This window comes from Thamnophis elegans, chromosome 4 (genome assembly GCF_009769535.1).
Source record: "Thamnophis elegans isolate rThaEle1 chromosome 4, rThaEle1.pri, whole genome shotgun sequence".
NCBI classification, from domain to species: domain Eukaryota; kingdom Metazoa; phylum Chordata; class Lepidosauria; order Squamata; family Colubridae; genus Thamnophis; species Thamnophis elegans.
Window position 1 is genome coordinate 116,627,057 of NC_045544.1, and position 13,947 is coordinate 116,641,003.

Below are 13,947 nucleotides of genomic sequence, written 5' to 3' on the forward strand. Positions count from 1 at the left end.
TTCCTGCCTAGGCAGGGGGTTGGACTAGAAGACCTCCAAGGTCCCTTCCAACTCTGCTATTGTATTGTATTGTATTGTATTGTATTGTATTGTATTGTATTATATCAACCGCGCTACAGTGACTCACTTAAACAAGAAAGGTCATAAATATGGGGAAATGCACTTAACAAATGTCTTGCTTAGCAACAGACATTTTGGGCTCAGTTGTGATCCTAAGCTGACTATCTTTAATTTCAACAACCCAGATTCTCTTGGGATTTCCTACAGCAAGGCTATGGCCATAATTCTAGAGATGGAAAGGTAAACGCGTCGAGTTCATTCACACAACATGGTTACTGAATTTGCCCATTTCGTGGGTTTGCACAATATACCGCTAATAACCTGATCACAACACTTCACACTGCCCCCCCCCGCCCCGCCGCCATTCCAACCAAGCTCTTAGCATATCAAGTGAGTTCAGCCCTCGCTAAATTTACTTTTAAGTCCGTGGTGCGAATTCAGACACCGCCTTGAAAATGAGCTCTGTACATGCTCGGGACCTTCTTTTTGCCGTGGACGCGGAAGAGCCTCCCCTCGAGTTTGATCCCAACCACGCGTGGGGCAGAGCGGGGAGAGCCACTGCGATCCCTTTTCCGGCCCTCCGCCGGTTGCTTTTCCACAGGGGCGTGACGGGGGGCGCAGCTTCTCCAACTCAAATGTTTCTGCCTGGTTGCGCGGCGGCAAAACCTGCAGCCGCTGCAGCAGCCCTGCGCCACCGGGAGGGTGCCATCAGTTTGGGGCCTCGGCTCGGGGGTGGGTCGGCAGCCCCTCCCCAGCCGCTGAAAGAGACCTCTCTCGCCCCCCTCCCCGCGAATCGACTGTGGTGCCTTTAAAGGAAGGGGGGCGGCTGTGGGAGCAGCCGCAGCGCAGCTTCTCCAGCTCTTGAACGGGAGCCTCAGTCAGGCCGGGGATCGAGACGCAGCTTCTCCGCTGGAGACGGCGCGCAAGCGGCAAGGAAAAGCCAACGGGGAGGCGCTGCGCTCGACGGCATTCAGAAGCGATGGCGACCGACCCGCCGCCGCCGCCGCCGCGCCCAGGTGAGCGAGCTTCTGCGGCGGGGCTTCTGGTTTTCCCTCGCACGTGCCCCGTCTTCCTGCCTCGTCGAGCGGCAGCTCGGTAGCCGAGGCATGGCCGAAAGGGTGGGTGGATGGGTGGCGGCGACGAAGAAGGGGACGAGAGGGTTCCCGAGCACGTGCAGAGCGCTCGGGATCAGGAGCGGCACGCGGGAAGGGAGGCTTTTCCTCCGCCAGAGTTACGCGGCCTTGGGGAGTCTTCGCCAGCGGCGCCAAAGCTGGGGCAGGGGGGCGCCTTGTCTGTGAGAGCGGCGCGCCCTCCTTTGAGTACTTGCAGCCTTGTGGCCGTGTTCCGTCTCCTTCGGATCCCACTGGATCCCGTTGCGGCTCTTGCTCTCGGCCTCTAAAGCGCGAGGACTCTGAACATGTATGGAGTGCTTTTCTGCTGTTGTGGCAGGAAGGCACTGTTCCTCTGTTGCTTAGTCCCGGGTTATACCATCGGTCTGTTTAGCAGACTGCGCCACCCGCTTCCAATGCAAATAACAGTGGAAGCTCTTCTGAATTTCTTAGGGGTAAAGCCCGCTGCTTTCATGGTCATTGTCCTGGCACTTCATCCTGCTGGGTCAAGGAAATTCATGACGGTAAACCTGGATTTTTACACCACCACCACCCATCACTTTCCCGGGTGCAATTCTTACTCGGGTTGCGCTTCCTTGGGAAGGAAAGTTGACGAAGGTTGATAGCGTTTTCTGACACGCGAATGTATTAATAGATCGGTTAAGCAGTACAGAATGCATACTTTAACTTTGCCGAGGGAACGGCAAATCCCCTCTGTCCCTTTATCACAGCTTTCCAGAGAGAAAATAGCACCACTGTGAATCCATAGTGCTGTCAAGTCTCAAGGATGAGACCTGGGTGTTTTTTTTTTTTAGCTGGGACAGAAGGATTCTCCCTTGCAGGCAGTTTTATGGCAGTTGAGAGAAGAATTGTGAGCAATCTGACAAGTAGCCAGAAAGAAAAAAAACATTTTTTTCTTTTGCCAGAACTATTAGGGCAATCCCCAATAATATTTAATAATGTTAATTCTTCTATGGCCAAGTTTCCAGTTTTGTAACTCTTGTATGACATGTGTCGCTATTAACCTCCATCTGCTTTTGCTAGTAGTTGGCTTCAAGTTTAAATGGCAAAACAAGCACTTTGTTCTCCAGGGTATGTGTGTCCAGTTTCAAATGACCGGGAAAGCAAAAGGAAACCTCATCCCCACCCCTCCATATAAAACATGGGTTGCAAAAGGGAATGTGAGGACCCCCCCCCCACTGAAATTTGTTGCCCCCCCCCTTGCTCAGGCATCTTATGAATGTATATACTGGTGTTTCCCAGGGACTTCAGCACAATTGATTATGTAGAAATGCAAATGTTAATGAGGCCGGTTGCCCTTTTCGGGAAGAATATACCGCATGCTGTTTACCAGGAGGTGTGTTCAGGATGTACAGTCTTTCTGCCTTGCCAACTAGGGTTTCATGGTGCCCAGCTTTGCCATGACAACTCTGATTCTGCAACATGCTCATTTCTCTCCAGGTATCTTCAACAACATTCCATCTATTTTGTGGCTCTGCTTTGGCTCCTTTTGAACTTTAGAAATGTTCAGATGAGATAGAATGGAACTCAAACTGACTGGCTTCTAAGGGTCCTTCATCGCCTGATGCAAAAGTGAATGGGGTTGTCTTTATTAACTAATGTTACATGATTTTCTCCCGTTTCCTAAGCATTAGAATGTTTCAAAGGAGTGTCATTTTTTCCGGGTTTGCTATTCCTTAAATGCCACATGAAAAGTTAAGGTACCTATCTGATCTATATTGCTTATTTTGCAAGCTATAAAAACAGTGTACCACAATATAGGTGTTTCTGAAACAGGAATCCACAATAACTGAAAGCTCTTTGGTTTTCTTTTCAGAAAGTACCACCTGACCCTTGGATGCTTTGGGCAAACCTTGGCAAGAGTTATCTCTTAAATTAACTAAGCTGACTTCCAACTGCTTCTCTGCCCTATGACAGGCTAAGCTCACTTCTCTATTGTCTGGTGGGCATTTCATTCCAAAGGCATGCTAGATTCCGATTACTAATTGATTGTCCATTTGTAGTAATTAAACTGAGCTGACATGCAAGAAAGATTTTTGCACGCTAAAGCCCCGAAATACAAAAAGTCCTCAATGTACAACTGTTCATTTAATGGCCGATGTGACAACAGCACTGGAAAAAGTGACTGATGTCTGTTTTTCACCCTTACGACCAATGCAGCATCCCTATGGGATCAAAATCCAGATGCTTGGCAACTGATTCATCTTACGACAGTTGCAATGTCCTGGGTCATGTGATTCATCTATTCTGACCTTCTGACAAGCAATGGGGAGAAGCTGTTAATAACAACCCTGTTACTGACTTAATAATGGCAGTGATTCACTCAACAACTGTGGCAAGAAAGATAATAAAATGAGACAATGGTCACTGAACTGTCTCAGTTAGTAACAGAAATGTTGGGGGCAATTGTGATCGTAAGTAGAGGACTACTTGTAATAGTTTGGATGTTTCAGTCTCTCTAGTTCAGAGATTTTAACCATCTCTATGACCTTGGGAAGATTGCATTTCAGCTGTAGCCACTACTACTACTGTGAAACTGGAAAACTATGGCAGCAAATAAATTGCCCAAATATATAAAGAATTCTGTACCAAGGAGCTGAATAAGAGCACTGGGCTTACATTTAAAGCAGGAGGCATGTGAATATGAGAAAAGTGCTCGGATTTGGCATTAATGGTGTGGGGACCTTATTATAAGAAAGTTGGCTTTCCTTTCTCTTTTAATTATTCTGTCTCCATCCCTGGTTATTTTGCTTTCCTTTTAGGACATTGCTGTAGGAGCTAAACTGGAAGACACTTCCCTCCAACAAGTGACAATGCTCATTGAGGTGCTGGCAATAAGGGGCAATTAAGCAAAACCTCTTCTGCCTTTAATGTCCTAATATGTTACTTGTTAGAGGCTAACATTCTTACCGGCTCGAGGTTGACTCAGCCTTCCATCCATTCGAAGTCGGTAAAACAGATTGTTGCGGGCCAGATGCAGGGGTAGGCTCAGTGGTGGGTTTCAAAAATTTTTGGAACCTACTCTGTGGGTGTGGCCTCCTTTGTGGGAGTGGCTTGCTGGCCATGTTCTCTCTCTCTCTCTCTCTCTCTCTCTCTCTCTCTCTCTCCTTCCTTTTGTCTCTCTGTCCTTTTTTTCTTTTTTTCTTTCATCTCTCACTCTTTTTCTTTTTTTCTTTTTTTCTTTATTAATTTCTTCCTTTCTTTCTCTTTCTCTCTCTCTCTCTGTGTCAGTCTGTCTGTCTGTCTGTCTGTGTGTGTGTGTGTGTGTGTGTGTGTGTGTGTCAGTGGTGGGTTTCAAAAAATTTTGGAACCTCTTCTGTAGGTGTGGCCTGCTTTCCGGGTCCACTGGTGGAACCTCTTCTAACCGGTTTGATAGATTTGACGAACCGGTTCTACCAAATAGGTGCGAACTGGTAGGAACCCACCTCTGGGTAGGCTGCTGGGGGTTTGCATGGCTTCGGGAGAACCTCTAGGTAAGATTTTGTGCAGTTTGGAGAACCCCCAAATCCCACTCCTGGCTGGCTCTGCCCTTCCCTCCCCTCCCAGGAGTCCCCCTACAGCCCATTTTGAATGCAGGTAAGTGCAGGGCGTGCGCTCGGGTAGGGTGAAAAATAGGCATACCGGATGTTTGGGAAGGCCGGAAACGCCCTCCTGGAGGCTCGAGGAAAGCCTCCAGAGCCTAGGGAGGGCAACCCGCCCACCACCGTGTTGCAGGAGGTGGATTAGGCCACGCCTACCATGGCCACACCCATTCTACACCTGGGCAGAGAACCCCTTGCTAAAAATTTTGAAGCCGACCCCTGGCTATATGTTGTGGGCAATATGCTGACTCTGTAAACCGCTTAGAGAGGGCTGTAAAGCACTTTGAAGCGGTATATAAATCTAAGTGCTATTGCTAAGGCTGGCTGTTTGACTGTAAAACCACAAAGGGAAAGAGAAAGCTGTTAGCCAAGGTAGCTTTTCTACTGCTATTTTATGAATCTTTCCTTTAAAAAAAATCTGCTTTAAAGATATATATTCCCTTTTCTGGAAGAGGTCATAAAGCTGTCTTAATATCTGTTCCAAAGTGAAACAAGTGCATCTCCCAGTTTTGTTCAGGAAATACTAAAGAGATGAACTCCAAGAGTTTGCAAAACTTCTGATGGATTTTCTTAGTTTCTTGCTGGGGACTTCAGAAAAGTTTGGGAGAGTGTTTATATAATGGGTTTTTTTTTTGACCTCGCAGAACAGGAAAAACAACTTGAGCTTTTAATTTTTCTAGGCGAAACTGGAAGGCAGAATCTGTCTGGTCTTGAAGGATGTCTGGCATCAACCATTGGGATGGCTCCAATTGGAGGCATCTTTTTTCCCTTCGTATGGACAGAGGTGACCTCTTCCTTTTCCCGTAACTGGCTGCCACTAATATTGATTGCTAAAGAGGTGCCAGGCATAGTCCTGGATATATCGTTTGGATGGGCAGTGATTCGATTTTACAGTGCATCAGGAAATACTCGGGCTAGAAAATAAAAATTAAAACAGTGACAATGACTTCTATATGGTTGCCTTGAAAACTCATGAATATGTCCCTGAAGTTATCTGTGGTTAAATTCTAATTAGAATTTAATCTAATTCTAATTCTCTTTAGTGTTTTACGTATGCATAGCTGGAGCTGAAAAATGAATCACTATGGCTGGCAATTTAAAATGCTGTGGTACTTTCCTCCCTCATGTTCATAATAGCACGTGGGAATATGTTCCAGAATGTTTGCAAGAGTCAGGTGGCAGAGTCGTGACTTTCTCAAGCATCCAGGAATTTATTGCACTTATATGCCACCCTCCCCCCACCCCCCCGAGGGGACTCAGGGCGGCTCACAATCCAAGTCAGGGAAGGGGATACAGAAAAGGGATAAAAAGACAAACAAAACAATACATAATTTAAAAACACACAACAGTCATACCATTCGAAGCAGGGGGGCAACAGCTCTTTAGCCCCAGGCCTGTCGGAACAGCCAGGTTTTAAGGGCTTTGCGGAAGGCATGGAGGGTGGTGAGGGTTCGAATCTCCACGGTGAGCTTGTTCCAGAGGGTTGGAGCAGCCACAGAGAAGGCTCTCCTCCGGGTAGTCGCCAGCCGGCAATGGCCAGCGGATGGAATTCGGAGGAGGCTTAATCGGTGGGATCTAATCGGTCTATTGGAGGTAATTGGAGGAATGATACTGCTCTAAAGCAGGGGTGTCAAACTCATGTTGTCACATGATGTATCACAACTTTCCCCCCCCCCTTCGCAAAACTGGGCCTTAGGTGTGGCCAGCGCGGGGCGCATCCATTCCACAGGCTGCGAGTTTGACACCCCTGCTTTAAAGTATATTCTAAAATGTTCTGCACTTTCAGGAAACTGCAGCAGAATTTCTGAGGCCTCTACGCCAACTGCTACTTAGGAATGAATTCTGGGCTTAATTAGCAGGAGGTACTCATTTCCCCTCATCAAGTTGGAGGAAGATGGATATTTATTTCATTTTTATTCTTCCAGCACGGGAGAATTCAGAGCTGAATATTGTACTTCTGCTAATCAAAGTACTTTAAGTTCAGTTTATCACACATTGCCTTAACATACATCATCTGCTTTTATTGTTTTGCTTGATGTGTGAACCAGACCTTTCCAGTTTATAAACTTGGATCCCCAACACAACAGTCATGTTTCTATGAGCTGTAAAGTATGACTTAATGTTAGCTGTATTTAAGGCATCTAGCAAATACCCTTTGTGTCAGGTTTAGCAGTGTTCCTGATTGGTGAGATATATTTTAGATCTGATAGTCATTTATTTTTTTAAAAAAATCTGCTTTGCTGGTATTTTGTTTTGTTTTGTTTAATGATTTAGTATGCTGCCCAGACTCTCACTGTTTGAGTTGGATGAGCTATATAAATGTTCTAAATGAATAAACGTGACTTAACACAATTTTGGCTGGCCATGGTTTGTTCGTCTCCCTCCTTCGTTGTAGACATCTCTACAACTTGGTGCATGTTGCTACTGCTTCTCCTCCTGCATGACTATATTTTTAAAGCCCACAGTTATCCAAAGTCTCTGAATCACATGAAAGAGGTAGGAAAACATTAGTTTTTCCCAGTCTGTCTTCAGAATAAAGCTCTTGCTGCACTTCAATTGGAGTGAGAGTTGAAATAGAAGCATGAAAAACATAGATTCTACTGTAGGAACAACGCTGTAATCAATCAGCCCTGAACCCCCATCTTATTTTACTTGAGACATGGGCTGCTTAACTATAACTTAGGCATTAGCACAACCTCACATGAAATGGAAACTTTGTTTAAAGTAAGCTACATTAAGCTATGGTTAGTTTGGCTGGGTGTTTCTGGGTAAATAAATACAACTGTCTATCTATATGTTATGCCTATCAATCATATCATGGCTTGATGGGATGGCTTGGGCTATATGCTTAGACAATGACTTGAGTCCGATTACATGACAAACTAACCACATCTATTTAAGCTTAGTATAGCTTCTTATGTGGACTCAGTCATTCTCTGGGCATACACAACCATATTAACTATACAATACAATACAATAGCAGAGTTGGAAGGGACCTTGGAGGTCTTCTAGTCCAACCCCCTGTCTAGGCAGGAAATCCTATACCGTTTCAGACACATGGCTATCCAACATCTTCTTAAAGACTTCCAGTGTTGGGGCATTCACAACTTCTGGAGGCAATCTGTTCCATTGATTAATTGTTCTAACTGTCAGGGAATTTCTCCTCAATTCTAAGTTGCTTCTCTCCTTGATTCGTTTCCACCCATTGCTTTGTGTTCTACCCTCAGGTGCCTTGGAGAATAGTTTGACTCCCTCTTCTTTGTGGCAACCCCTGAGATATTGGAACACTGCTATCATGTCTCCCCTAGTCCTTCTTTCTATTAAACTAGACATGACCAGTTCCTGCAACCGTTTCTCATATGTTTTAGTCTCCGGTCCCCTAATCATCTTTGTTGCGCTTCTCTGCACTCTTTCTAGAGTCTCCACATCTTTTCTACATCGTGGTGACCAAAACTGAATGCAGTATTCCAAGTGTGGCCTTACCAAGGCATTATAAAGTGGTATTAACACTTCACATGATCTGGATTCTATCCCTCTGTTTATGCAGCCTAAAAGTGTGTTGACTTTTTTGGCAGCTGCTGCACACTGCTGGCTCATATTTAAATGGTTGTCCACTAGGACTCCAAGATCCCTTTGATCAACTACTTTGATCCATGGATGGAGCTAAGGTAGCTGAACAATATAAATTACTTGGATTGCGCAAACCCAATCCAACATGTGAAATGCTAGCCCCTATGGTTAACATCATCATGGTTAAAGCCCATTTTGTGTTGTTGTGTTAGTCCAATCTGTAAACCAATTTAATAATGGGAAAGCCCTTTGCTGCTGAAACACCAGTTAGAATGAAACTCTTGTCTTTTGGAAGTGAGTGACATGAAAGCTGGGTTTGAACAGAGTAGTGTTACTGAGCCCTGCATGCTATCTCCAAGGCTGTTATTAACAGCTAGCAACAAAATGGATTAAGCTAAGTAGCTGTAATGGAAACAGGGAACAACCTGTGGTATGACAGCTAACTGGCTTAATTGTTGAAGATCAGGTGTGAACCTCTGGAAATATATTCATTTTTAGTTAAAAGAGGTAGAATTACACAGCATAAAAAACCCTCGAAGCAGAGCAGCTGTTTGTGTGGAAATTGTGGATTTCCCAAGCAATGTCCTTTTTTTGTAATCTCATCTTCAGGCTGTGGATGCGTGTTGACATCTGACGGAGAGAACTTGAATATTAGCAATTTTGGAAGGGGCGTCCTTCCTAATAAAGGGCCAGCATTGTGGTTATAGCACTGGACAGGATGAAACATCCCATGTATAAATTTGCCTGTCATCCCTATTATTTTTGAAAAGGAAGCCAGTAAGAGAAGAAACAACTAGATATGAACTTGGGAGAACAGCCTTGATCTTCTGAGGTATTTCTAAACATTTTGTTTTTCCTAAGAAGGATGAAGATTGGTTTCTCCTAAGAGGTTCTGCCTTCTGTTTGTCTGTTTGGAAGAAAATCCAAAGAAAAAGAAACACATATTTGGACAAATATGTGGTCCTTTCACCTGTTTTTTCTTGTGGACTAAAATTGTTTGGTAGAAAGACCCAGTTGATAGCATTGCTAATATGTGGATAAGTGAACAGCCTTGGCTTTTTGATATTTGTGGTGAAACTAAAACATAGTTAAGCCGAAACTGATTTGATACAGATGGGAAAATTTGTGGAGAAACAACAAGGAGTTTCTCTACAGACAGGATCAGACTTCTGGGCTGGATCAGCACAAATATTGGTTTATCTTAATTACCGTAAGCTAAATTGTTGCCTTTGTATATTCGTTGTTTACAGAGCCTACTTGGCCCAAATCAAGCAAAGTACATGTCTTTAATGCAATCTGTAAAAACTCATGAAGATTTGGGATCATACTAGATTAAGCTAAAATGCAGTTGGATAGTTGGTGATCCAATTTACAATGGGAAGTCGGTTATTTACTGTGGTGCATGAACTAGTTATAATTTGGATTATAGGTTTGTTTTTCCATGTTATGGGAACTTAATACTATGTTTTGTTGACCTGGGCTTATGAATGTTATCTGAAGAAGAAAGCAAGCAGTGCTAGAGGTTTCAAAGCATTATCTCCCCTCCCCCACAAACAAGTATTGGATAAAGGCTGGTTGGGTGACCTTTAATTTTGATTCTGCAGCGGCTAACATCACTTGGACTTTCCATGGGGCAGGACACCGAGGCAAAGCAAAAGAGGTAATGGGAACGTTTCAGGTACTTGCTGGAAAAGTCGTTTCTCTAGGAATGTATAGAGTTGTTACCTGTTGGTTGTAGTTCAGTGTTGGTAGACACATGTATGTTTTTACGCAGATGAATCATGCTTTCTTTCCTAGATTTTGCTGTTGAATTATATTATTTCTGGAACAGAAGTTATGCATACTTCTGTCAAATAGATTGGGTTTGCTCATCTTGCTGAACTGTTATTTGTTTCATTATGACTAAATCACAGTTGGCTAGAATCATACATTGGGTTAAACTATAAACCATGATTCATAAATTACAATAGCAAATTTCTCCGACATAGCCAAAATCCAAAAGGTCACATTGTGCTTTGATGTGTGCCATACAATAGAACACAGGTGTGAGAATTCAGATTTTTTTCCCCAACCAAGCTGGAGGCCAGTCTTCTGATAGGGCTGTTCTACCTCAGGTGCCTTTTTATTTGATTTATTTGGCCTTCCAACTTGCCAAATAAACTTCCCAATTCTGGGAAGTTTATATATGGTTAAAAACAAATACAAAGAAACCAAACCCACCAATATCCAATACACAAGATTGAGACCAACTACAGCATTCCCATTCAACTCCTCATTTCTAGACAGGATCATACAACACTTTAGAAATTGCTTGCAGAAAAGTAGGATTGTTCATTTAATCAGTCAAATTTTAATACGGCCATATCAAGTTTTCAGGGCCTTATGGGAGGCCATCTGACTCTCAGATAGGACAGGGCAGGCTTTGTGATAGAAAGGGCATCCTACTTAGTTCCATACATGACATTGTCTCGTAGAAAGCATCTGAAACATGGCCATTATATTCAGTCGCATAGGATAAGCAGACACATTGTAGACAGCCAGTCCTGCAAACAACTGCATGGAGGTCTTCCAGCTTGATGACTCATGTTTTGAATTACACCAGGTCGCCTATAGAAAGCCAGTGCAGCTTTTAATGCTGCAGATAACTTGGTGAACTGCATCAAGTTATGGTTTTCTCTTAACCACACATATTTTTTCCATGACCATCTGTCCCTAAGCAGATCTTCCAACATGCACTCATCATTCCTGTTGTTGGGAAAAAAATGTCCTTCTGGGTTCAGTTCCAAGTGGGGAAAAAGAAACTAGAAACATGGTGGCTGCTTGGAAATATGGTTTTAATGGTGGACAGAACCACATGGTTTGAGGTCCTGGAGGGGGAAGGGGATCACATGCCCTGAAGATTTGAAGGAAAAGGGCAGAGATGCTGAGAGTCCCTGGGTTTTATACCCTCTCTGGTCTTTTGAGTTTGAGCTTGTATTCTGATTGGATGTCAGGCTCCCATGGGACCATGCAGGGGCAACTGTGTAGGTTATCTTTTGAGGCCCAAGTTTGGTTGAGTCTTGCTGGATGATGTAATCTTCCCAGGTGCCATGTGATGAGTTTCTGTTGCTAGATGGGTCCTATTATGTCCTGGAGGCTTTGTCTTTTGTGTTGCAGATAAGCTGGCTCAGGCCTTAATGGCCTATTAACAAAGGTGTTTGTGTGTGTGTTTGTGTGGTGAGTTTCTGCCTCCCTTTTAGGGGAAATATTCTGCCCTTTTTAATATTTCCTAAAATATTTCATTTTCCTAGGAGAGGGGTGGGTGCTAACCTCCTACACTATAACTGAATCTATCCATCTAGCACCACTATGCACTTCATAACTATCTGCACAACTGCATTTTCAACCAATTGCAGCTTCCAAGGGGTCTTCAAGGCGACCCTGTGTAGAGTGTATTGCACTAGTTCGAATGGGAGGTGTCCAAGGCAAAAGCAACTGTGGGAAGTTATCATCCAGCCCTCTCCCAGAAAAATGAAATATCCTAGGAAATATTGAAAAGGCAGAATATTTCTCTGGATATGAAAAGTAACTTGTTTTAAAAGATAGAATAGTTGCCTGTAACTTCCTGCCCATCCCCACTTTGTCAATGGGCCATTGAGAAGGCCAGGCTAGTCACTTTACATAATAAAGAGTTCTCCACTGCAGCCCCAGGGGAGATGGGAGTAAAGGCATGATAATGTTGGAACTTTACTCAACTGACCACAAGGCATCTGAGAACTCATCACAGCCTTGAGAGTAGCCCCTGCATGGCCCCATGGGAGTCTGACAACCAATCAGAGTACATTTCTTATGCAGGAACAGGAAACAGAGAGGTGGGACTAAACAGGGTATAAAAAGCCTAGCAAGCCCCCCCCCCTTCAGCCCTTCTCTTCTTCTCCACCAACATTGAAGCATGTGATCACCTTTTCTGTTTAGGACTCAAGCCATGTGGCCCTGTCCAACAATAAACCATCTTTCCAAGCAGCCTCCATGTCTCCAGTGTCTTTTTCCCCACTTGGAGCTGAACCCAGAAGGACATTTCTTTCAACACAACCATGAGCAGGACCTCCTGATTCAGGAATAGGCATAGTTTGCATACAAGATGGATTTGTGTAGAAGACTTGTTGGCCATGGCTGCTACCTGCAGGAGCCATGAAAGTCGGGTGGGGTGTGTCTGTGTGTGACCACATCCAGAGATAAGATGGACATTCCTAGAACTAGTGAACCTCAAAACCCCACAACCGCGTGGTCTTGCTCAATTAAACTGAAGCTTGAACTTTCCCACCCATTTCCTCACAGTGCTGGATTTTATCATTACTTCTCTTCCCCTCCTCCTGCTGTGGGTTACTGGTGAATTTATCCCTCACTTGGTTTGGGTTCTTTGCCTTTCTTGCTTTTTGGATTGTTGTTAGATGTAGAGCAACATATCTATGCACTGTAGTTTGTGTGGCTCCTGTGAAAATGCTTGCAAATGTTACGCAGATTTGCAAAGTGACACGTGAACCTTGACAGGCATGCAGGAGCTGAAATGAGGCAATGCTGCTGCATCTTTCAGAGGCAAGGGGAGACTTCCCTATTCTCAGGCACCTTCTGTAAGACTACTTGAGAACAGCATCTGGGCAAATTAACCTCAACCCTTTCAGAAGAACCTTGTCCCTGGAGGGAATGGGTTGAACAGAAGCTCATTCATAACAATCCTTCTTTGATAGATTGGATGGCTTAATAGGGAAATTGCACATTTAACCAAAGATATTAATCTCGCAGCAAGCATTTAACATCTACATTTTAAACAGTATCCCTGCAAGAGCTGCAGAATTTGAGCTGAGCAAACAAATACAGAGGTTTCTATCCTAACCAGGGAAGACAGAGGTGCTTATCCATATTTTTTTTTGCCTATCGGCTCCTGTTGCTCACTTACCTCTCAGTTGTTCAGCTGATGTTCTTGTCAGGTTGTCTCTTCTGGCATCGACCAAACTTCAGAATGAGTGTGCAGGACTGGCCTTGCAGCATGGGGTCAAGAATAGAAAAATGGGTGAGCAACACCTTAATCATGTTGGTAGAAAAAGCAGTGAAAAACTATGGCAAGGGATGCAGATGATTGTAAGCCTCGATAATATTTCACATCTCCCCATTGCTAAAAGGGACTCCTGTTTTCAAATCTTTCCCAACTCCCTCTAACAAAAACCAGAAAAAGGTCTTCCTTCCTTGCAACCTTTGCTCTGGGTAAAATGGCTCCAATGCTGCTAGGAGAGTCACCCCGACTCTATGGTTGGACTCTGATTTTGGCCCCTGTGGCCTTTAAGGAGGGAGGGGTGGGACAAGAGTTGCACTGTCTGCTTCATTGAGTGGTGAGTGAGCGGTTTCCATGACAACAAAGGCTACTCTGAGATCTTCACAAGCCAGCATTGCTTACTGTGGGGGTGGGTGGGTGGGTGGAGAGAAGAGAGTCTCAGCATTTTTTTTACATGTAGCACTGATGGTGGTCAAACACCAGAGTTGGGCTTTCCCTCTGTGAGTCATAAAGAGGAGGGTCCAGGGGTGGGTTTCGACCAGTTCGCACCGGTCCCTGCAATCCGGTTGGTCGCCGA

General features: G+C 44.3%; 1 protein-coding gene across 1 annotated transcript in view; it reads left to right on the top strand.

The window, feature by feature from the left end:
• The first annotated feature begins 720 nt into the window (after nucleotides 1-720).
• Nucleotides 721-13,947, top strand: part of PITPNM3 (PITPNM family member 3) — a 149,604-nt gene continuing 136,377 nt past the window's right edge. Inside the window, exon 1 of the mRNA XM_032216982.1 lies at nucleotides 721-1,076. Coding sequence (XP_032072873.1) covers nucleotides 1,040-1,076 — 37 coding nt within the window. The 5' untranslated portion in view covers nucleotides 721-1,039. The remainder of the gene's footprint in view (nucleotides 1,077-13,947) is intronic.